Source organism: Poecile atricapillus, chromosome 2, assembly GCF_030490865.1.
Source record: "Poecile atricapillus isolate bPoeAtr1 chromosome 2, bPoeAtr1.hap1, whole genome shotgun sequence".
NCBI lineage: Eukaryota > Metazoa > Chordata > Aves > Passeriformes > Paridae > Poecile > Poecile atricapillus.
In genome coordinates, this window is record NC_081250.1 from 135,994,745 (window position 1) to 136,018,970 (window position 24,226).

The 24,226-nt window shown below is 42.2% G+C and overlaps 1 protein-coding gene across 1 annotated transcript in view; it reads right to left on the reverse strand.

Annotated features, from left to right (window-relative positions):
* The window catches only part of RSPO2 (R-spondin 2), a 106,265-nt gene extending 92,200 nt beyond the window's left edge, over positions 1-14,065 (reverse strand). Inside the window, exons 1-2 of the mRNA XM_058832050.1 lie at positions 13,866-14,065; positions 13,281-13,568 (exon numbers count right to left, since the gene is read on the reverse strand). Of these exons, the coding sequence (XP_058688033.1) occupies positions 13,281-13,374 (94 nt within the window). The 5' untranslated portion in view covers positions 13,375-13,568; positions 13,866-14,065. The remainder of the gene's footprint in view (positions 1-13,280; positions 13,569-13,865) is intronic.
* Positions 14,066-24,226: the final 10,161 nt, after the last annotated feature.

Below are 24,226 nucleotides of genomic sequence, written 5' to 3' on the forward strand. Positions count from 1 at the left end.
TAGAGAAAGGTATCAGAAACCTCTTGTTGGTAAAGGCAAATTCATTTCCCAATTAAGAGTATTCCCAGTCTGTGATACTCAAGTCTATATCTAGAGGCATGAGGTCAAGTAATTTCTCTTTAAAAAAAACTCATAATCTTAATAAAAAAAATAATTATTGCTACATGAAAGTGTTACCTACTTTACCATTCAATAGTTAAACCTCAGATTTAGCAGAATTGGCTATAGAGGCCTGCTATGGTGAATATCTGTCTAATTGCATGATGTTGGCACAATCAGTCATTTAATTTTCTTCAACCTCTACCCCAATTCTGTAGCAGACTTGAGTAAAAAGAGAATATTACTTATGACTTGTTTATTCAGAGGTACTATGCATCCCCAATTGTCATTCTCTTTTACTTCATTTTGTAACCCCAGGACTCCATTTCCACACCTATAAGAGACACCCACCACTTCAGAGAGGTGCATGGGAAAGCATCCTGAGCACTCTAAAACACTACCATGAAACAGAAGAACACAGGATTTTCAAAGACACAATAACAGTAATCATGTTATTCAGAATAAGGTCACTGGGTTTGCTAACACCACACAATCAGAAAGCAAGTACCATGGTGGATGAAGTATCATTGCTATTTACTACTCCACTGGGTCTTCTGTTGGATTTTGAAGTGTCAGTGCATGATTTTTTTTAAGCTGTTCACATCTATGTATGTGAACTACACGTGTAGCTCCTTATCAGCTAGAGTGTATACACTGAGCTCCCAGCAAAGATAAAAGCAACAGAATGCAGATGAAAAAAATGTTGACTTTAGTAATTAGAAAAAGCCAGCTGCAGCTAATAAGGAGAAGGAATGTTAAACTGAGATGACTTTTTTTTTTCAAACTTACTTGCAGCTGAGACACAGAAGCCAAGTAAATCACTGGACTCTTTCAGTCTATGACTGCTGGTAGAGAGCTGTGCACAGAAAAACTACTGCAGTTGATCTGGTTGGAACACAAGCCCTAAATGGAGGTCTTCATTCAGGTCAAGCTTGGGCAAATTCTAATCCTTCTCAGGTGACATTACATGTATTCGACCACATCCAGTTGATCTCTTCAAATATTTTCCTTCCTCTCCTCCTTAAGCCTTCCAGAGTGTGTTTAAGTTGCACAGACTAATGTTATTTTACCCAATGAGCCTCATGTTACATCAGGCTCAATATGCAGTAGCTTCACTTAGCGCCTGCTTGAAAAGCTATTAGAAAAAAGCCCTCTTCCAAAGCTGAAATAAACCCCTACATATTGATGCCACTGCTAATTACAATAACTGAAATAAAAGTTGAAAGCACCAAGACTTTTTTCCTGGAGTCTGATGAAAGAGTTAAGGTAATTAAAGAGTTGTCAAATACAGCATCAACAAATTGACAACAATGTCCCAGAGCAAGATTGACACCTCCCCCAGATTTACAAGAAAATGAGGGAGACCAGTGTTAGGTCTAGTATCTTAATTATTACATTCACAGTGCATTCTTTGGTATCTGTAAATACTTGAAAGAAGAAAAATAAGGGAGCAAAGAACTAATGGGATGCAAAATAAGCATGACCAAAATCTTGTTTGTATGATAACCTGTGCTACTACTAAATACCAGGAAAAAAAAAGCTTCTCTGGGTTGATTTTAGTACTCCAACAGCATTAAGGGGATTGCAACCACTCACAAATCTGTAACTTATCCTAAGGATTCCTAAAGGGAATGGAATGTCTGTTTCCTCTCCACAGCTGGCTATTCCTAGAAAGAAAAAAGCAGGCTCAATCCAGGTACCCAATACATTTCCAAACCATCTTTCACAGAATGGCTGAAGTTGGAAGGAACTTCTGGAGGTGAAAGGAATTTAGTCCAATTATCCTGTTCAAGTAGGGCCAAACAAATGCAGCTGCCCAGGAGCACATGTGGATGACTTTTGAGTACCTCCAAGGACAGAGACTCCACAACTTCTCTGGACAACACATGCCAGTCCTCAGTCACCTGCACTGTAAAAAAGTCTTTCCTGATGTTCAGAGGGTACCTCCTGTGTTTCAGTTTGTGCTCATTGCTTCTTGTTCTGTCACTGAGCACCAGGCAAGAGCCTGGCCCTGACCTAATTGCACCCTCCCTTTCAGGTACACTGATGTGAACCCCTTTGCATTTTCTCTGGGCTGAACAGTCCCAGCTCTCTCAACCTTTCCTCACAGGAGAGATGCTCCAGTCCCTTAATCATCTTTGTGGTCCTTTGTTAAACTCTCTCTAGTACCAAGGAGCCCAGAGCAGGACACAGCATTCAGCTGTGCTTCACCATGGCTGACCAAAGGGGAATGATCACCTGTGCTGGCAATCCAGAACACCATGAGCCTTCCTTGCAGCGCAGGAACATCACTGGCTCACGTCCAGCAGAGCAGCCACCATGCCCCCCAGGGCCCTTTCTGCCAAGCTGCTTTCCTGCTGATTGTCCCTCAGCTTAGAGTGATGTGTGGGGTTGTTCTTTCCCAGCTGCAGGGCTTTGCACTTCTTGTTGAACTTCGTGAGGTTTCTTCTGATTTCTCCAGCTTGTTGATATCCCCTGGATTGGGGGTATTTTCCAGAATACTGCTGGCACAAGATGCAAATAACATTTTTAGCAGAAGAACAGATAGTGTCATCCTCTTGTACTCAAAGTTGAGCAAAAATAGATTTTCTTTGACTCAACACAAATCTCTGTCTTGGGTTGCAGAGAGCATGCAAAAGAGAGGGGTGGAGCATGTACAGTGTGAGTGCAGAATGATAATAAAAATGGTCTTTCTTGCTCAAAGAGATACAGATGAGGTTGAACACTAATCTGAAATGGAGGAAATACTTTTTTGTGCAAGTACATGCCCTCAGCACAGAGGGGCTACATAACCCAGTGAATATGGATGTATTTGAGAATCAAAACTACAGACCAAACACCCAACTTTGTCCACTAATAAAAAGGTTATTCTATGCTTCTTCTTCCTCTCCATGTGTCAGTTTTGTTTACCTGAATCCTTCAAAAGGAGTATATATATTTTTTCTACTCCACATCTGTACAGCACTAGACTAGGTGGTCTACAAGTCCTTTTCACCTAAATATAAAATTTTGCAGATTTGCTTCTCAGTTTCACACCACACATTGTACATCAAAGAAGGTCATAGTTTTCTACTTCTATAAGAGTCTATATTAAAAAAACAAAACCAACCACAAAAAAAAACAAAACAGAGTAATGTGAAGTCAAAGTAAGCTTTACAGAAAAAAAAAAAGTTACTTTAAAGACTTCAAAAAATATTGAAGATTTCTCTCATTTTAATTCCTAAGTACAGCCATACGCATTTCCTAAAACTGAATTCCAAAACAACTTTAAAGGCCACAGAAAAAATTCAGCAAACTCTGTGACTAATAAAAGAACTATGATAACTACTTGTAACTCTGCAGTTCCATTATAGCTAAAAAGAGAAACCATGACCCAGTGTCATCTCAGCATCAGCAAAGATGCTGCATTCCAGCATATTGCAATAGTGCTGTAAGAAATAGAGTTGGAAGCCAAAGCACCTGTCTAGAAGCATCACTTCAATTAGATGCTGACATTATTTACAACCCTACTGCCATAATATTAACATTTCACACTGGAAAGCTGCTTAACATTTACAGAAAAGAGGAATTTATTTTCTGTTACCATTTGCATTTAATGTATACATATATGAACCACAAGTCTTACAGGTAGAAAGACTAAGAGTGAAAGCAATCCCTCTGACATCCTGAAGGTACCCTCTCTTACCAGGGAGGCAGAATTCCCAACACTGAACTATGTCAGGTAAAACCTCACATATAATGTATAATAATGATCATATATCCATGTGCAATCAATAGTTGCTGAACAACTTTAAAAAGACCAAGACAGATACATGAAGACCAGGCATATTTTGCATGACCCAGGCAAAGAACTTAAGTTGAAGAACTGTCCTGCTGCCACAGGAGAAGATCACAACAGCATAGGCACACAACCACCCTACTCCAAAAGGTACTTCTCAGAGCTGTCCTTCAGAGTGTCAGCTTTCTTTGCACTCAACAAAGTAGGGGAGAGAACGCTGACCACTTTGGAAAAGATAGGAAACCAAATTTAGAGGTAAAACCACCTCCTGAAAATGCTCCTGGTGAAAGTAAAACATGTGACCTGATGTGGACAGAAATAAGCAGACCCTCTGTGAAATGCTCTTTGGATTTAGGTTTCTTGCAAGACTGAAGCATCTCAGGTCAGAGACTAGTTGTAAGCATTTCACAGTAAATGCTAAAAGCTTTAAGCAAACTAAAACCAGCAGCTGCTGTGTTGTGCTGTGAACACAACCTAATGCACCTCATGTGCATCACAGTGATTGTGCCAAGTTTCAGTTACTCTTGCCAAGTCAAAACCAAACCCATTCCCATCACATTATTAGTGATTAATTAATTATATAGTGTGCACTATGTAAACTGAGATGTAAACCAGGTCTGAACTAGTTCGCATGAAAGGCCAAAGAACATGTCTGCTATAGGAAGGGAATCCAGGACAGATTTCTGATTTCTACTCCAGTGGCCTTAGTTCAGAGGCTGTCCTCTCATCAGGGCCAGCTCTACGGGGCCTCACCTCAGCTGGGACCCTCAAGTACCATCTCAATACAGATAAAGCAAAAGATGATGGAACTTTAGTGCCCATTTAAAAGAGCCACAGCCACATGCTTGGCAGTAGAAGCATTGTGTAAGTTGGAAGGTTTATAATAAAAACATATGGTATCTACCAAAATTTTTGAGTAATTCCAGAAAGAAGAGCAAATCAATAACACCTATCTTTACTAAGCACAATTTCTGTTTCAGTTGTTTCCATCTTGCCCATAAAGTTTGAGTATGGACGTGATGGGTGTTGTCAGCACTGCTATACACGTGCAGATTAATCTGTGCATGCACAACAGCCATTTGTCTGATGTGGCTAGTTTGGGGTTTTTTGGTATTCCAAAGGTGGCAACCATACGGCAGAAAAGACCATTCATTACTGCACAGTATATATGTGTGTGTGCAACATATTTCAGCCAGCATTTCAACTCAAAAAAGAAAATAATGTGCTTGGATCAGGAAGTTTGTATTTTACGGCAGCACTGCAATTCTCTGACACAAATACACTTGTCCCTTTGCAGTGTAAAAGCAGTACAAGTATCTTCCAAGATAAAAAGGCACAAACATTGTCCTCATTGCTGCACATGGTCTACTTCGGAGTTAGTGCTCATGCAACTGTCCAGTGATTAAAAAAAACCACCAACCTAAAAGCCAACATCACAAACATTAGTTATCTTCCATGTCCCTTCCTCCATCTCACTACATTTTTCGGCCTGATTTTCATCAAGATGGAGAAAATCCTTTCAGTTCTCACAAAAATACAGACAAAAGTTTCTGTAAGGTAAATTTGAGACTGAGTCCCTAAACCATATTCTTTTGATTATTTTTAGATTTTAATCCTAGCAAGAAAAAATATTTTTACAAACAGAAAATCACAGTAGAAGTACTTGCATGATATCTTGGATCTATGTAAACTATACATGAGATTTACCCTTATCCTCATCAAATAACACACAATTGTACTGAAAGTATGCTGGGCAGTGATGTTTGAAACAAAATTACAGGACTGCACACCTCTTCTAAATATTTTGTGCGTAACCTGTAATTATTTACACTTCCCTAGTTACAGTCTTATGACCATCCCATAAAATCAACAAGAAAAGGAAGGAAAGGAGAAAACATTTCCTCATAAAAGGACAAAATCTTAGAAATATATCAAGTGCTTGGCTCTACCAAATCTGTATTTCAAAAATAAATACATTACAGATTAATTATAGAAACAAAGAACGTGAAGGTTTTTTGTACTTCTCACCAGATCTTAGCAGATGGGATCTTAAAAACCACCATTGATCACATAATCAAGTTACCTCATACTAACTGCTTCTCTGCTTTCCCATAAAAATTAATTTCTTCCCCACTCTATGGTTCTATTCCTTTTTTATATCCTTTTGCATTTCACAGTTTACACATTCAAGTCCACAAACAAGAGGAAATTTCAGAAAATTTAACTGCCAATCTTTTGCATGTCAGCCCCTAAAAATAAATTTTAAGCTTAAATTTGAATGTAATTAACAAGCACTTGTATCAAAATAGAATAAGATTAAAGCAGAGCTATATAAGTTCACTGGAGTGCTTCATTCAAGGGTATTTAGGTATAATCAGAAGGATGAGACTGTGTGATCTCTACACATTCAGAAGATGCTAGCAGCTCCTCCACGAACCACAGTTTGACAGACAAAGGTCAGAGATGCATGTAGCTGTTTGAAATTAAAGTGCTAAGACATAGAAATCCCAAAATAAAGACATACAACTAAAGTCTCAAATCCTTTTAGGCTCAGAGGAAGATATACAGAGGAAAAATATCATTATATTCCATCATTTCACAGGATTTACACTTGTCATTTCCATTCCATACTCATAACATGGGTTTCACACCAATTATTTTGAAGTAGTATTATGTATAAATACCAATTTCTTGCGCTTCCTCCATCCCACCCAGCCCTTCCAATGCAGAAACTTCATCAGCAAGGTGACATTAGAGTGCTGGAAAACTTATGCTTTCACTCTTACCTCTCCCATGCTTGACAGTGTTGCATCAACATCTGCCTTTTTGGGGTACACGCTGCAGAGAGCGCCACCCTGACCCCTTTCAACTTCACTTCTCCTCAGAGTTCTGAAAAGTATTAGCGAAAATGGACAGGAGCCAAATATCAAGAGAATAAAGTGACACAACTAGAATTCAAGTCAGACTTACAAGTGACCTTACTGCCCACAGATATGCAAAGCTCAGCAAGTGTAATGTCTGATCAGTAAGTGATCTTTGTGGATGGAGCTGCCTGGCCAAAGCCATTGTGTAGGCAGGAAAGAGAGCTCAGCATCGGCCTTATGGTGCTCACAAGCAAGATCCAAGTGACGCTTCGACACCTCGCCTCCCAAGATGTATTAGCTAGAATCCAAGTATCAAAAAGTGATACAAAGCCTATTCCATTCTCTACACCAAAAATTACTTGGGAATAGGTTTAAACCCATCGCTACTGTCCCAAAAAGTGAGATTTACTCATCTTGCACAAAATTATTTTGCAGCACCACACTGACACAAAAGCATGACATCGGCTAAACACATACTACAAATACAATGAGTACACAAACCATGGCTGCACATAATTTTAGTGTCTAAAGCAGTCCATGATGAAAGGATCAAGCTGTTACATTTGTGCATTATCAACAGCCAACACATATGAAGTCATGCTTTTCACTAAGAAAGGGATTAGCAAATACTTGGAGCCTAGACAAATACAGAAGGTTCTCCAACTGTGACTGAACAAAACTTTGAGGTGAAAAGAAAGGGCATGCTTGAAGAATTGACTTTATTTTAAAAATAACTGAAAGTAAATCAATCACTAATAAAGGAAAGATTAGAACTGTCAGGGACTGCATCTGTTAAGAGCTGCGCCAACATTTAATTTTAATATATGTTGTGGATCCTCTCTCATTGGGGGCTGATCTCAGTTCCATTCAGGGGCTGACACTGAAGACATGTATAGCTGAACTACACTTCAATTACAGATTGAGGTAATCAAGTAAACTTATTTATTTTGTATTATTTAGTATGCTTTATCTGATCAAAGGCAGGCACCCACCATCAGATGAGTTAAATTGTACCAACAGTTTGATGGACTGCACCAATTAGCACTACATCAACTATAAAAGAAAATGTTCCAGATGGTTACCTGAGGTCATGTGCATCTCACCCCAGAATTCAAAATCAAGGATGCATTTTTGGAAAGGATGTTATGATGAGCTATAAGCTTTCAAGTTGGAGGTACAGTAAGCTGGACAATATTTTCAACCTGTGATGATCTGCAGGTTTGACTAGATAGTCCCTCTAGTTAGCTAGAGTACCAAGCTTTTGGTATTAAAAAATAACTAGATGATCAGAAATGAAATGCAGACCTCCATGGGATAGTCAGTCTTGGCAGAAAGAGCAAGAGAAAGCAAAAAACTCAAAGAAACAGCCGATTGTTTATTTCTTTATTCTTTGAATTTTGATAGCAAGCACCTGTTCCACTTTGTACCTTTTAAATCATTTTGTATTTTCAAAGGCAGCTTATATAAACAACACCATGCTAACATAATAATTATACTGACCTATATATTGTAAATGACACATTGAATTGAGAAACTTCATTATTGTTGTTACCATCATAATGTCCCTATACTAGCGTAAAAACTCACTTTCTGCATCTGTCACACATGTTGAGCTGCTTTAGTGAGAGTCTTCAGCCAAGCCTTAGAAAATGTGCATCCCCACCCTCCTCCAAAGGGGGAAAATATACAGTTAAGACAACTTTGTCAAGCATACAAATCTAAGCTTTTCATCACAGTGTAAATCTTACAGCAGGTTTTAACACAAAAACATGTACACAGACTTCAAAGTCCGACCCAGCACACCCATCTAGCCCAGCACCCTAACTCCAAGGGACCTACAATGGAACCTAAAGGGATGGATATCCCAAGGAAAAGCATACACACACCAATGCTGTGCCAGAACATGCTCCCCATTTCTGCCTTCCCCAACAACAGGTCTTGGGACACCCAGAGGTGCCAAATGCATTGGACCTGCCCCAAGGTATCCTGCCCAGCCTCTGGTTGCTAAAGAAAGCCACGTACATACCAAGCCCAGAAAGCACATTTTTAAATATTATAGGCAGCACTGCAAACCAGCTTTGGGAGGCTGAATCAAACACCTAAACTTAAATGTCTCTTTTGATGGTGAATCCTGTGCTTGGTGTTTTGAGCATTCTTCTGCAAATCATCACAATCTGTTTGAGCATTGCTTATCCTCAGTAACACTATCATTAGCTAGTTCAGAATTCACTCATTCCCACAGAAATTTTGATTTCTGACAGTTTAAGAAATTTCCTCAGATGTACCCAATAATAAGTGTAAATAGCCAAAGGTTTAAAAGTTTTAACTTTCCAATGGTTACAGCGTTAGGATATGCTAACTGCTGCAGCAATGACATGTATAAAGAATGATTAGTAACGATCCTAAATACAGGTCTGAGGAACAGCAGCTATGTGCCAAAGCATTTCTCCTGATCATGAGTGCTTGGAAAATTATTTGTGTTAGCACATTTCAGTTCTTTTACAGGTTCTGTTACAACTGCTTAATGTCACACCTGAGGAAAGAAAGTATCTCAAAGTACAGCCTCCACATAGGATTTTAAGTCTTAAGCCACAGATAAAAAGTTAACTGTCCTTCAAACATAAAACATATTTCAACCTCAAAGAGAGGAAGATAGAATACCTAATAATAGCTAGAATATTTAGATAATGCTATACAATTATAAACCATGCAGTATGACTTTTTTTGAGATAAATTACTCTTTAGGAGCTAGTACACTCCTTGTAAAAGTAGATGTGGTATTTGTTTCAGTCAAGTATTTCCAACATAGTTTATTTTTCCCTAGTACTCAGATCATCTATCTTTCCCAAAGCCTGACCACACAATCCAACTGAGACAGGTTCCAAGATTATCCCAGGTAAGTACCTTGTTAGGAATGCTAAATCACAATCCCCAATATCCAAGCAGGTTTTCCTTCTAGTTGAAAATCCATGCACCAGCTTCCTATAATAATAACAGGTTTGTGGTCAAGATTCCCATCTTGCATTAAGAAGATAAAAATTTAATTGATGTAATTTTGAACCCGGTGACTGTGCCCCTCCACACATGCATATTCTTCAATAAATACTGTGCAGAAAGCTATACTGAGGTCTGAGGAACTCTTGGGGAATTTTCTGCCCTGGGTATTACTCCTGTTTCCACTTGTGGATATTTTGCCATCACCACTGTCACTCATTATTCATTCGTTGTCACAGGTATTCCACCTTTATGTGCCTCTAACACAGAGTAAGCATCTAGGAGATAAGTATTCACATTAGCCCTCTTTACACTCCATGAATAGGAGCTAAATGGAAAGACAGTATTTTACAGCCACAGTTTTTGAGTTCTTGGATATAAAAAACTTCTGGTTTAACTTTGTGAATGTGTCCCATTCACATTTTTTATTACTCCAATGTTGGTATTGCCAACTGTAGAGAGATTCTCTGTAGACTCTTGAGTCTTCCCATCAATGCAGGCACTGCTATCACATTGACTTTTTTTGCCTTGGGGAATTTCTTAGCATCTGTTTCTTGATGGGGTTTTATAACGACCCCGATATTCTCTTCTGTCAAAACTTTTAGAGAATATATCATGCCTCCCAGTAAGCCAGCTTGAGAGTCTTCATTTCTGTGTACCCCCATTTTGACTTCTGGTACTCTTTGGAAGAGTTGATTTCACTAGGTCCCAAAGGGAAAAATCACAGGTTTTTCATGTACCCTGCACTATTCAATGAAATGCTAAGAGATGAAGCTGCCCATCCTATACTGACTGCTAAAGAGAAATCTGAAAAAGAGATATGAATTTTCATTGAAGAAGGCTTACAAGAGAAACAAAAAAAAATCAAGTTATACAATCCAATAAGAAAAGGAAAGATTAGGCTAAGACAGCTGTGATATTACACCACTGAGCTTTAAGCTAGGTAACCCTTAAATAGGTTTTCAAGGATCTTCTGCAGGAAAGGCAAAAAGGCCATAATTACCTGCTCAGGGCAGTGATTTCCAGAGGGACAATTTGGTGGGGTGTTTTAAGGAAAGTAAGATTCTGTTCTGAGCAACTATGCAAAGCAATATTTTAACGAGTTGAAAAGTAACTAAGAGCAGCAGTGGAATAAGTAGAGCCTGTTGATTATTACATATTTATCAAAAAAAAATTTAGCAAAGTGACATTGACTAACAAAACACAAATCAATGCAAGGTAAGGACCACTTTCTAAATCCTATTTTATTATTCTGCAATTCTACTGCAATGTTGCAAGCCTTGATTTGGGAAAGGGTTGCAAGCAGATGGTGAATGAGGAATTCTGGGAACATCTCCCCAAATTTACTTAAGTCTTCTTTACTAGAGTATTCTACATCAGCAACAAACCCATGCAAATGCCAGTAAAGGCATATACATTTTTACTGTATATTTAGCTGCTTAAAAAAAATAACTGCTACACATGATATTTGCCCATAATTCCAGACTGAATGCAATTGATTCCTACTACACAGGAGACTTAATCTATGCCAAAAATTGTATTTCATTAAGAAAACGATATTATGGAGCATCTGAGATCATGTAACAGACAAAACAGAATGCCAGAGAAATTTTAACTGCCAGTACCCCACAGTGACTGCCTGATTATTTGCAGATGGGATATGGAAAAATTGTGAAATTATTGGAATTTTGGGTCCTGTACGAAAGCATTACTTCAGACTGGATGTGTCATGGCAAATATCTATTATAATTTGAATACGTTCTTAGATTGTGCTTTCCGTGCTTAGAACTGGCTATGCTTACTTCTTTAGACTTATTAACTGAAAAAGACTGCATTCTTCAAAGCCCAAAACAAAACCCTTAGGTGATAGCACAAAACAGTGCCAGTAAGTCAACTGTCAATACTGATCGTATTTATCCAATAATTAAACTAAAAACTAATTTAAATCAATCCCCTTTGGAAAAGCCAACTGTTCAACAAGCACAACAATTGCTCTAGGATCAATCAGTGAACATGAGATCAATTAAAACCAGCTTAAGTTTTTGTAGGAGGACAATTCACACAACTTGAGTTAGATGTCTATTCATTTCAGTACTCCCACAATGCAGCCCTTAAGCTCTGTTGTAAAGCAGAAATACCACTATCACCCTCCGCTGTCTAGCCAGCACTCTAAGTAGTTCCACATTTAATTAAAGACACAGTATACCCTTTGTTAGCACAGATAGTCTGGTCACTTTAAAGGACTGCTATCGTTTTAGCCACACACACATAAATTAAACTCTGGAAACCATCTGTTGAAAAACCATCAAAACCAAACTGCCTTACAATTTTATTTGCACCTATTCTGAAGGTGACATATGCATGAAAGTGCAAACTATTTTCTTCTCACAGTTTTATTACTATTTGTAGCAGCTTAACACTGGAGAGATAAAGTCCCCCCCCCCCCCCCTTCCAAATAATACCACTAAAAGTGCAATTCTTTCAGAACTGCAGATTTCTCAGCAGCTAGAGCCACCTGATTTTCAGCTTAGAAATGTGAAGGGGATGCATGGCCGAGAAAATAACAGGAAAAGGGATAGAAAAACAATTCAGAGTAAGTGGATAATAAAAACACTTTATAATAAGGTGAACTACCCTACATATCAAAAAAAAAAAAAAAAAATCACAAAACAAACAAGAAAGAACAGCCGAAGCCTCGGCCAGGCTGCCAGCCGGCTGCAGTAACCTCTCCGTCCACACGGGAGCTGTACTGGCACATTGCACCGCTCCAGCTCCCAAGCTCCGGCATCCCGACGCCAGCGTCTAGGGAAACCGATGAAGCCCCAACGCACCGTTTATGTCTTTTCCTCAAAGAGATCTACACGTTTTCAGGAAAGTTGGCGGCACAGAAATCCCCTGGGCGCTGGGCAAGGCTCCGCCGCCGCGGCTCTCCCGGCGGCCAGCCCCGCGGGAACGGCACGGCGATGCCGGAGCAGGGAAGGGGAGAAGCCGCCGCTCTGCCTCCGAAATGTCCATGGAAAGCAGCTTCAAAGTCCGTCCCATGGACACGCGACTCTTAACTGCGCGGGCTAACAGCGATCCCCCGGCAGCCGTGAGCCCTTGGACGAGGAGCGGCGGCGACATCAGAGACGTCCCCTGGCCGCTCCGGCCCCTCCCGCGGTGGGCAGCTCCCAGCGAGACCCCGGCTCCACCGGCCCCGCGGGGCAGGACCGTGGGGGCCGGGGCCGTGCGCCTAGGGCTCGACATTCTCATCTCCGGCAGCCCGGGGCTCCGGCCGGGCCCATCCCATCGGAGCTCACGTCCACGCCGCTCCTCCTGCTCCCGGCTCGACCTCCGCAGCAGGACGGCGGCGAGCAGCCCCGCGGAGCGGTCGCCACGCCGGCGCGGCCCCGCGCCCCGGGCTCGCCCCCGCTGCCGCCGCACGTGCCGGCCCGGTGCCCGCGGAGCCGGAGCGCGGCTCACCTGCCGGAGAGCAGCCCTTCCCTGCGGGCGCTCCCGCAGCCCTTCCCCGCCGGCGTCCCGGGCGAGCAGCCGGCGCCACTCACCTCTCTTGCTGCGTCTCCAGCGGCCGGGCTGGCAGTGGCCGTAATCCATGCAGTTCAGGATGATCAAGGCAAAGGAGAAGAGGCGAAACTGCATCCTGGGCCGCTGGGGTGGGCAGCCTCCTCCGGCGGCAGCGAGGGGCGGCGAGGCCGGCGGCGTGCGGGGCGAGGAGGGGCCGGCGGAGGGTCGCGGGGCAGCGGCTGCCGCTGGGGACCGCAGGAGTTTACACGCCTCTTGCCGCCCTTCTCCGGCGCTGCGAACTCACCGCCGCTTCCAGCATCTCCCCTGTGCTGCAGGGAGAGAAAGGTGAAAAGCTTGGACCCGGGGTCTCCCCTGCTCTGGCTCTCCCCAAAAACAAACAGATAGAGAAAAATCACAACGCGGGTCGCGGCAAGAGCGGGGCCGCGGAGCGGAGTCCCCGAGAGCCCCGAGCCTGTCCCAGCGCGGCGGGCGAGCGCTGCCGCCGGCCCCCGCGCACCCCGGGACGGGCTGTCAGCCGGGGGACAGCGCTATTTATCCCGGCGCGGGGCTCCCCGCCCACACGCGCTCAGGTCGCGGCACGGCGGGGCGAAGCCGTCCCCCCGTACCTCCCGCGGCGCGGCCCCGCGGCCGCCCCGTCCCGCCGCCGGCTCCCGAGCGCGGCTCCGCGCCGCGGGGCAGCCCCAGGCGGGCTCGGTGCCGGGGGCTCCCGGGCACATGCAGGCGGTGGCCGCGCCGGGCCCCCAGCCGCCCGCCTCCGCCCGCTCCTTTTATGCGGCGAGACGGGGGCGCGGGCGGCGGGGCCGTGCGGGCTCCGCGGGGATGCGCGGGGCCGCGGAACGTGGGTGGTGCCGCGGCCCCGGCCCTCCCGCCGCCCGGCCCTGGCGCCGCCCGCCCCGGCCCGCGCCCCCGCCTCCGCCGGGCCCTAACGCCAGCCCGGCCCGTCAGACGCTGATGCTTTCGCCTGGAGGCTCTTCCTCGGCGGGCTTCTCCCTCTCCCCGTCCTTTCTCTTTCTCTGCCCTTCTTACAGCCTGGGAAAACCTAGTTCTCCTCTCTTCTCGTCCTGTTCTTTCGCTCTTTTTTTTTTTTTCTTTTTTTTTTTTCCCCCTTTCCTTTTTCTCTTCTTCTTGATAATTATGTCTTTCAATCCTGGATTTAAGACCTTGATTGATTTATTCCGCCCACTCCTCCCCCCCCCCCCCTCTTTTTCTTGTGGCCTGCTAAAGTCTGATCTCACACGTTTCAAAGTCTATTCCTTGAAACACCACATTCATTGTCTTGGCAAGATGGCTCTAGAAGTCTTTAGTGTGACTTCAGTAAGTGATTTGTACTGGTTTTTAGCCACATCTCTACTTGGCAAAAGTATTATAAAACTACTAAAATGGGAATCCCAATAGTACAGATAAGGAAGGCTGAAACAAGGGGAAGCCAAAAGTTTCCAAGTGAATTTAGTTTTAGATACAAGAAGGTCTGTTAATTCATCATAACATCCACTACACTGACGCCACAGTGCCATTTATTTCTCTGCTCCTCCCTCACAGCCTGTGTCCCAGCACCACAGGTATGGACACTCTTTGCTTGTGCTGCTCACCCCGTTGTGCCTGACCTAATGAGCCCCGTAGGACCTGGAGCTCTATGGAGCAGGTGCAAAAGCTGGGAGGCAGCGTGGATCTGGTACAGCTGGTGTAAATCCAGGTCTAATAAACCCAGCTGGATCCAGAATCGAGGCTCGGTCTGTGCTGGGTGTTTCACCTCCTCCTTCTTGCTCCCTCCCCCCAGACCTCCGCCAATAATTCTGGTGCTGAAATACCTGAGCTGCCTCGGGATGGAGCCAGCTAAGTTCTCACAAAAGCAGATGTACTCTTTCCACGGCAGAGCTGGCCTTAGAAAGAGCATAACTGCATTCATGTGGCACTGTGCCTGAGCTAATATATCGTGTTAGACCCATGCTGGCTTTTCACCCATGGCCTGAACAATCTAACCACAGATAAGTGAAGTCTGACTGTACCGCGTTTGCCATACCATCCTGAGACCTCGGAATTTTTGACTGCTTTTATTGTATAGTATTCCTCTAGAGCAGAGAAGGATCACTATTGTCAGTTTCCATGCTGAACATTGACTTACAAAGAGGGTAAATAACTTGCCTGAAATCCAAAGTGATGTATGAGACTGTGTCCTGAGTTTCCCAAGCTCTCAGCTATTTCTGTAATCCTCATACTGCCATTCTTTATATTTTTCTGGTGTATAGTAGTAGCACTACACTTGTTTAATCACTAGTATAAAATACAAAGATTTTTTTAAAGTCACATTACAGTAGGGATTGAGTGCATCTTCAGCAAGTTTGTGGAAGACACCAAGCTGAGTGATGCAGCTGACAGATCTGAAGGATGGGATCCATCCAGAGGGACCCGGACAAGCTCAAGAAATGGGCACATGGGAATCTCATGAAGTTTAACAAGACCAAGTGCAAGGTGCTGCACCTGGATTGGGGCAACCCCCAGTACCAATACAAGAGCAGCCCTGCCAAGAAGAACTTGGGGGTGCTGGTGGATCAGAGGCTGGAAAAGATCCAGCAATGTGCACTTGCAGCCCAGAAAGCCAAACATGTCCTGGGCTGCATCAAAAGCATTGTGGGCAGCACGTCAACAGAGGCAATTCTGTCCCTCTTCTCTGCTCTGGTGAGAGCCCATCTCTCATGCTGTGGGGTCCCCAGCACAGGAAAGACATTGACTGGTTGGAGTGAGTCCAGATTAGAGGGATGGAGCACTTTTTCAGGAAAGCCTGAGAATTGGAATTTTTCAGTCTGGAAGAGAGAAGAATTTGGGGTGACCTAATTGTAGCCTTCCAGTACCTGAAGGGAACCTAAAAGAAAAGAGAAGAGAGAATTTTTACAGGGGGCTGTAGTGACACAAGGGGGGATGTCTTCAAACTGAGAGTAGTTCCATATTAGCTATTAGAAAGAAATTTTTTACTCTGAGGGTGGTGAGACACTGGTTGCCCAGAAAAGCTGTGGCTGTCCCATCCCTGGAAATGCTCAAGGCCAGGTTGGAAGGAGTTCTGAGCAACCTGGTCTAGTGGAAGATGTCCCTGCTCATGGCAGAAAGGTTGGAACTAAATGTTCTTTAAGGACCCTTCCAGTACAAGCTATTTTATGATTCCATGATATGAGTATTTTCTGATGCAAAATATTTATTTATTATAGCTGTCATTATGAGGTTATAGTGTGAGAGAGAGCACCAGTACCTTTCGGTGTTGTCATAATACAAGAATTACAAAGGTGTTACCTGTCAAGTGATTAACACAGATCTAAGAACTCAGTCAGTCAAGGTCAGTCCAGCTCAGTGTCAGCGTCCAAGTGGGTTTGGAGTGGATACTAAGGGAAAGAATGCCAAAAAAAAGGCATGTGGCGTGTGGTTTATGGTCTTTATTTTCCCCAATCTATTTACACAGTGAAACTTTTCTGTAAAACTTGTTGCAACTGAGGCCATAATTTATTTCAGTCAAGTGTGTTTATTATCAACTGGAGCTCTCCAAGAGGTGTAGTCCTTGTATCCACTCTAATTTTGTGAGACATGTTGTGAACCCTAGACAGCTAAAAGTGAGACTTTTTGCACTAGCACTATCTTTAGGGTATGTGCTTGTGATTTTCTGATGCAGAAACAGGACGTGTGCCAGCACCCTAAAGATCCTCCCAAGCTTTAATACCAGGGAGAGAGAGATCAAACTACAAGAAGGGGAAATCAGAGGTGTTAACTACACTTTTGTGAGGATTCCAGGAACTAACCTCCTTTGCTGATTCACATCTACAAACCCATAGCTGTGGCTTTGACTCTACAACAGTTATCGAAAGTCTTGGAGTCCTTTTTGCAAATGGTAATACCAGGACCTCCCTGCTATGAAAGGACTTTCTGACAGGTGTCCTGCTGGCACTGAAGATGACTGACATCTCTCAAAGTCTGGTGTCAGTGGCCTGGAAGCCAAACCAGAGTCTGCAGAGCCCAGAACATATTTTACAGTCAGAGGGAAAAAAGTTAGGGGCTCCAAGAGATTAAAAAGCAGAGGAAGGAGAAGTACTGGGATGAGTTCTGTAGGACATGGTAGACCTTCATCTCTGCAGCTTCACTTCAATTAACAGAGAGGAATTGACTGTAGGCACAGCACCTTGTGTGTGCTGCGGCTCTAAGGAACACTGCACTCATTCTGAGGCAGCCTTTGTCACAGTGAGGAACTGGGAAAATTATCTGAGCATGTTCAATTAACATAGTCATAGAAAGAATGCTTTAGTCAAGGCCCAAGTAGATGATGTGGCAATGATTGAAATACCAGATGATGACAGTCTGGGAAACAGCTTTAGCAATGGGGATAGCTAAGAATGGGTGTACTTTACATAGATTATTCAAAACTCTCAGCAGCCAAATTAATGCACTTGAATAGTGCTGACATGATTCATTACACACTGTTCAGAAATAATATTATTTTCTAGATATAAACTTTAGTTCATAGAAAATTAATTTTTATGTGTTGTGCTCCACAGAGGTTTCACTGACTGTAAAAGATCTTACCTTCTACATTTCAGCTGTATTAAAGCCAAAGCACTGCTGCTTTTGCAATATAAAGTAATTGTAATTGAATCTTTCCATCCTTTATTGGGCTCCATACAATTTGATCAGTAAGTATCCTAACTTCATCATCTTAAAATGAGCAATGCTAAGGTTGACTTTAAAAGAAATTTCTCCATACTCTTATAACTGGGCAACTCATTGCTACATGAAAATCATGATCTTTCCTAAGACCAGAATCTCAGCAATAACATGTAAGTCTTAGCAGCCATACATTGCAGTAGAAAAGATACATCTTTATTTTCAGTGAAAGAAATAAATGAATCTGACAAGCTTTACATCTAACCTTCAAAAATAAATATATTTATATAAAACCCAGCTTCAAACAAATTTCAAAATTTCTAAGTCAATTTTTACCTTCTTTAAATTCTTAAAACATATTTAATTCATTACTTCTTCAAAATGTCATCTGAAATAATAATAACAATAATGGAATATTTAGTTCAGTTTGGGGTGTCCCCAAACCAAAAGAAGACTACTGGAGAGCCACAATGTTTGGGGGCTGGAGCACTAGTCCTGTGAAAGAAAGCTGAAGAAGCTGGGTTTGTTCACCCTGAAGGAGAGGATTTACAGGAGACCAAATAGTTCCTTTCCACACACAGGAGGAGGTTACTGAGCAGGAAGTGCCAGGATCCTTATGGAGGTGCTGGACAGAAGAACAGGAGACAGTGGTCATGTACTGAAAACAGGGGAGATTTCTGCTGGGTATAATAGGAAATAATTTTCCCCCTGAGGATGAATAAGAGCTGGAAGCAGTTTGCCCAGAGAAGTTGTGGACTCTTCTTCCTACAACAAGGCCTTAAGCAGCCTGGTCTGGCCTCTGCTGATTGTACTTGCTTTTAGCAAGGGGTTGCACTCAGGACCCCCCAAGGTCCCTGCCAACCTTCATGATCTGTCAATCCTATAAAACCCATGAGCTCCCAAAACAGGCTGAGAGGACTGCCCTGCTTACCTCTGGACACCCACGTCTCTCCCATTCAAACCCTGGGGAGATCAAAAGATTCTTGTCCTTCTAACTCTTCTCCCTCTCTGAAACATGATCAAACTCCTCAATTTTCTACCTCCTTGTGCAGAGTTTGCTCTTATAGAGCTTCCAACAATGTCCATGAATATTTCGCCCAAAGAACAAATTCATCAATTCATCAAAGCTTCATGTTTTTAGTAAGGGCTCAGAGAAGAAAAGATTGGGGAAAAGGGATAATAACATCTCTAAAATAACTTCTGTAGCTCTCAAATGTAAATTTTCAGTTCTTTCTGGGGAAAAAAAAAAAAATGAAAGAGACACAGAAAATAGTAAGAAAAACATATTCTAAACAGTGTGTATCCTCCTTTCCCAGTTTGAACTGGCACCAGACTACCAGTTCCTGCCTGCCAGCTTTGGACACCATGTTTCTCTTTGAGTGTTCAAAGCCAGTGTCCTCCTGAGCCAGTATCCTGTGTGAATACTGCATTCTGAAGGTGAGAGTTCAAATTCCAGCCTGGCAGCTGCAGAAAGTCCACTACTTTTGGAGAATGGTTGTTTTAGTTTGCCAGCATATAGATCAGAAAATTACTGAAAAATTAATGTATACCAAAGTTCAGGCTTTCTGTTTTGCAATGCTTTTCATGGCACTACAGCTACAGAGGAGGTTTGCAACACATATATATGGGTTTAAATTTGCTCAGTTATGGCCTCAACAAAATGGCTTCACAAGGACCTGGAAGGCAAAGATGAAATGGTGAGCTGGTATTTGCTCAGTTTCTTTACAAAGATTTTACATCATGTGCCCTAAGCTTTATGCAATCACTGCTTTATCTCTCATACACTTAGAAACCCACTCCTCCCCCACAAAAAATCATAGAGTAACTGAGATTGGAAGGGACCATGGAAGATCATCTCTTGCTCAAAGCTGAGCTAACTTCAAAGTTAGGTCAGGTTACTGAAAGCCTTATCTCGTTGAGGTTTGAAAAAGTTCAAAGTGGAAGATTCCACAGGTTCTCTGGGTGACTTCTTCTGTGCTTGTCCATCCTCATACTGAAAAATTTTGCTGTATCTTGAGAAAAAACTTTCCTCATTGCAAGTTGTAATCATAGCTCTTTTGCTTGTCTCTATAAACCCCATCTTCTTATAAGCTGCCTTTCATACCTTAATATATATATATGTATGTGTGTGTTTGTCGATATATATTTATATATTGAATTATATATATAATAAATATGTATAAAATTAAATTTCTTTTTATTTTTTAATTTTTTTAAATGTATGTTTATTTTTTGTATGTTTTAAATGTATGTTTCTTTTTTATTTCTACTTTGCTTTTCTTCTGTTCCCTTATCACATATGTATGAAATGGAGAGAATATTTAAGATATTTCTTAAAAATTACATATCATCTTGAAATGCCTATTTTTTTCCCCCAGTGTTTCTGCTAGTTGCAGAAGGAAAGTGAGCAAAGATGGTTGTGTACCTGTAAATACAATTGTTACCACAATGAGACATGACAATCAGAAGTAGCTCTCAAAATGAGGAAAGTGATATGATAGAAACTTTTTTATTGAAATGTCAGAATTTGTGGATTATTTTCTTGTAACAGAAGCATTGTTCAGCATAGACATATGTTGTATTCAACATATTCTCTTATAACTTTCTAATTTAACCTTCTAACTGGCTTTGGAGCTGTGTTCCAAGTACAATTTAGAAATATTTACTATTTAATGTTAATAAATGCTAAGTGTTAAATGTTGTGATGTTAAGTGCATGTTTTCTCCAGCATATCTATTTAGCAATAAAGTGCTTGCAATAGTTGTTGGAATATACAAGAAGTATCTCTGCCAAATGATAATAAAGAAGGGAGTTTAAAAAGAATTCTGGACAGTTGAGAATTAGATAAAATCCTAAAATTTGTGCAGTTAATCTACACCGAGTTTCAAAAGTAAAATTGTCTCCATTAATAAAAAAACATATGTTCAAGACAGTTTTATAATCTGCAGAATATTATACTTTTCCACCGTCACATCATTGCTTACTCCTTGTCTTATATATTGAACAAACAGCTCAGGAAAACAAATTAAAAGAGAACTCATGAGCATTCTCTCTGAAACACTGTCACCTCCTTTAGCCCAGCTCAGGAGAGAGCCTGGAGCAGTAGGTGATCCAACACTGAAGGAGTAAATAGTGACAGGAATGGGAAAGGGGAGCCCGATCTCAGTGCACTGAGGATGCCAGCCCCCAACATGACCTTGTACAAATACCTAAGAAACTAAGCATCTTGGTGAAAGGGCAGCAAAAGAGCTTACATTCAGTTTTGTCAGAGGAATTGTGCAGATGTAACTGAAGACATATTTTTAAAATGTGGGAGCCACAAAATACAGCTTTTAATTTTAAAAAAGTGCAATAAACCACAGTAGAATATTGTTTTGTTCGAGCTTTATACCCTGCCAGTCATGACAGGAGCTGAATGTCAGCTTTTGCTTCATTGCAGTTTTGGAGAAGTATACCATATCTATCTTGTGGAACCAAAACTAGATTAATTTCTGTCCTTACAATAAAATAGAGATAAACCATAAGGGAAAAAAAGTGAAAATTTAAGGTCATTATTCTTCAGAACAATTCTTCAAAGTAAAATTAAATTAGAGAATAGGGCAGAGAAGCTGTGATGGCTGCCATTTCAACAGTACCCCAGGGGCTGGCTGAGAAGACTGCTGGAGCCAAAAGCATGAACCACAGTACGTAAGTAGTTGTAGCCTGTAACTATGCCTATCTTCTGATGATCAGCAGAAAGCCCATAAATCATGCTCCTTAGGGACTGAAAGGCTTAAATAAGTATTAAAGGACTCAGTCATGCACTGGCAGAATAATACATATGATAATCTAGAAGATTTAATTTCTACTTTGTTTTGGACATTTTTTTCTATCCACTGAGCCCTTTAAAGCAGAGGAGTATGTGAGGCCATGCCAAATGCAGATATTTCACTTTCCTTTCCCCTGAACTCAATACTGAAGTTTTTTATCATCACTTTGAGGGATATTTTCAGATCAGCTGGACCTCTGTGTTGATTTTCATTATTTAATGTCAACTTTTCTCTTTGGGGAAAATACTAAGTTTGGATTTTTTTAACTAGCATGAAAATTAACAGAGGGAGTATTACAAATCACATGGTTCAGTCTAAAAACAGCTACTGATCATCTTCAATGCCCTCATGACAGTCCCAAACCTTCCTTTACCCCAGTGCTGGTTTGGCACACAGCTGGCAGCCGAATATTTTCTGACTGATAGCTGGCTTGGTGAATACAACTAATAATATCTCTGGGCCCAAGTCCACTCCCTGCTGTTTAGTACTTCTGGGGAACAGCATCTTGCACAGTAAGCAATTACTGAAGTATCAAAATCCACATTTTATCTACCCCTCATAAGGGATGCAGAGGGATGTGGCTGGGACCATTTCAGGCAAGGGATTTTTAAAAGGGAATTCTTGTTGTGCTACTGCTGGCCCCTTACAAAGTGTCACCTTCAAAATTTAAGATTTTTTTTTAAATATTAGGGAAAGATAAGGTTTCTTGTCCCTTATACATATGGGATAGAAACTAGGGGCTAAATCCTTGAAAAATATATTTGAATGTCTGCAACTAAATTTTACCTGAATTTCTGCACCTAAATCCAAAATGTAAATAACCAATAATAAAAAGACCCCCTTATCTTGGCTTGCTTCTCAGCTGGAGGTTTTAAGCTCCGTAGCACCATTTAACTTGATTTCAAAGATCCTGGAGGTTTTACTTCTACCTCAAACTGGCAAATGTGAAAGGCAAACACATTCTCAAACCTTAAATGCAAAACAAACATGAAATGTGTATCACTATTTTCAGCCTATGCCTCTAGCCCTGCCAGTGGGGTTTGTCATATGCATTCTGAGAAAATATCCAGGAATGGTGTCCTTGCAAAACATGTCTGTGGTGACTTCCTTGTTAGACAGCAACAGTACTAGTGTACTACCCTAACAGTACTGGTGTTAGTACCCTACTAACCACACTGCACAACTGACTATTTCCTGGCTGCTTCATGATATCAAAACCTACATCACTGAATGTATCCTAAGTAATTAGTAATGGAATGCATGATGGGGAAAAAGTGATGTAAACAATCCCAGGAAATCAGGATTTGTTAGACTAGAAAGAAGTAGGAGAAAGAAGCCAACATTATAGGAAAGATCCATGCATGGCTTCCTGATTTTTGTCCACCAAAAGATTTATGTTTGCATTCATCAGTTCATGCCTAAAATACTATGTGTCCCACTACTGAAAACCACCTTGGAATGGGGGGCTGAGAGCCCTCAGCTATATATTGCCTTTGGGGCAATCAGCTCTGTCTGCAAACATTGTCTGTGAAGTTGCTGTAAGTGAAGGCAGGAATGCACCTTTTGATGATTCCAGCTAGGGAAACACACGGCTACCAGTGCTTGGGGAGCAGTGGATGTGGATCTGAGTGTACACTGAGGCTGAGGAGGTTCTTGAGTACCTATCACTCACCCCACAACTGAGTGGCTCAGGTTGTAAATTACTGCACAGAATCACAGAATCACAGAATCACAGAATCACAGAATAAGCTGAGTTGGAAGGGACTCACAAAGATCATTGAGCCCAGCTCCCAGCCCTGCACAGCACCATCCCCAGAAGTCACACCATGTGCCCAAGAGCATTGTCCAAATTGTCCATGAACTCTGTCAGGCTGGTGCTGTGACCACTTCCCTGGGGAGCTGTTCCAGTGCCCAAGCACCCTCTGGGTGAAGAGCATTTTTCTAAAATACAACTTAAACCTCCCCTGACACAGCTTCAGGCCATTCCCTTGAGTCCTGTGACTGGACACCAGAGATGAGATCAGTCTGCCCCTCCTCTTCCCCTCATGAGGAAGCTGTAACCACAGTGATGTCTCTCCTCAGTGCCCTCTTCTCCAGGCTGAGCAGACCAAGTGACCTCAGCCACTCCTCACAGAGCTTCCCCTCAAGGCCCTTCACCATCTTTGTTGCCCTCCCTTGGACACTCTCTAATAGTTTAATATCTTTCTCATTGTGGCAGCCAAAACTGCCCCCAGGACTGGAGGTGAGGCAAAAAGGTGGAGCAAAAAAAGCAGTGGGCACAGAAGATGTCTAAGACCAGGACAATAGGATCACAACATTGCGAGGGAACTATCCTGCTAGCCTTTTATCCAAAATGACCACTCTCTGCTTGGAGGAGGTCTGGAGAAAGATAAATGGCCTTATCCATGGAGGGGACAGGAGCAGGAGCTCTTGCCCAGCCAGCAGCAGGGCATCCAGCAGCTGTCAAAACAAAGGAAACCACAGCTCACCACTGTAAGATCAGCCATTATTAAAAGGGA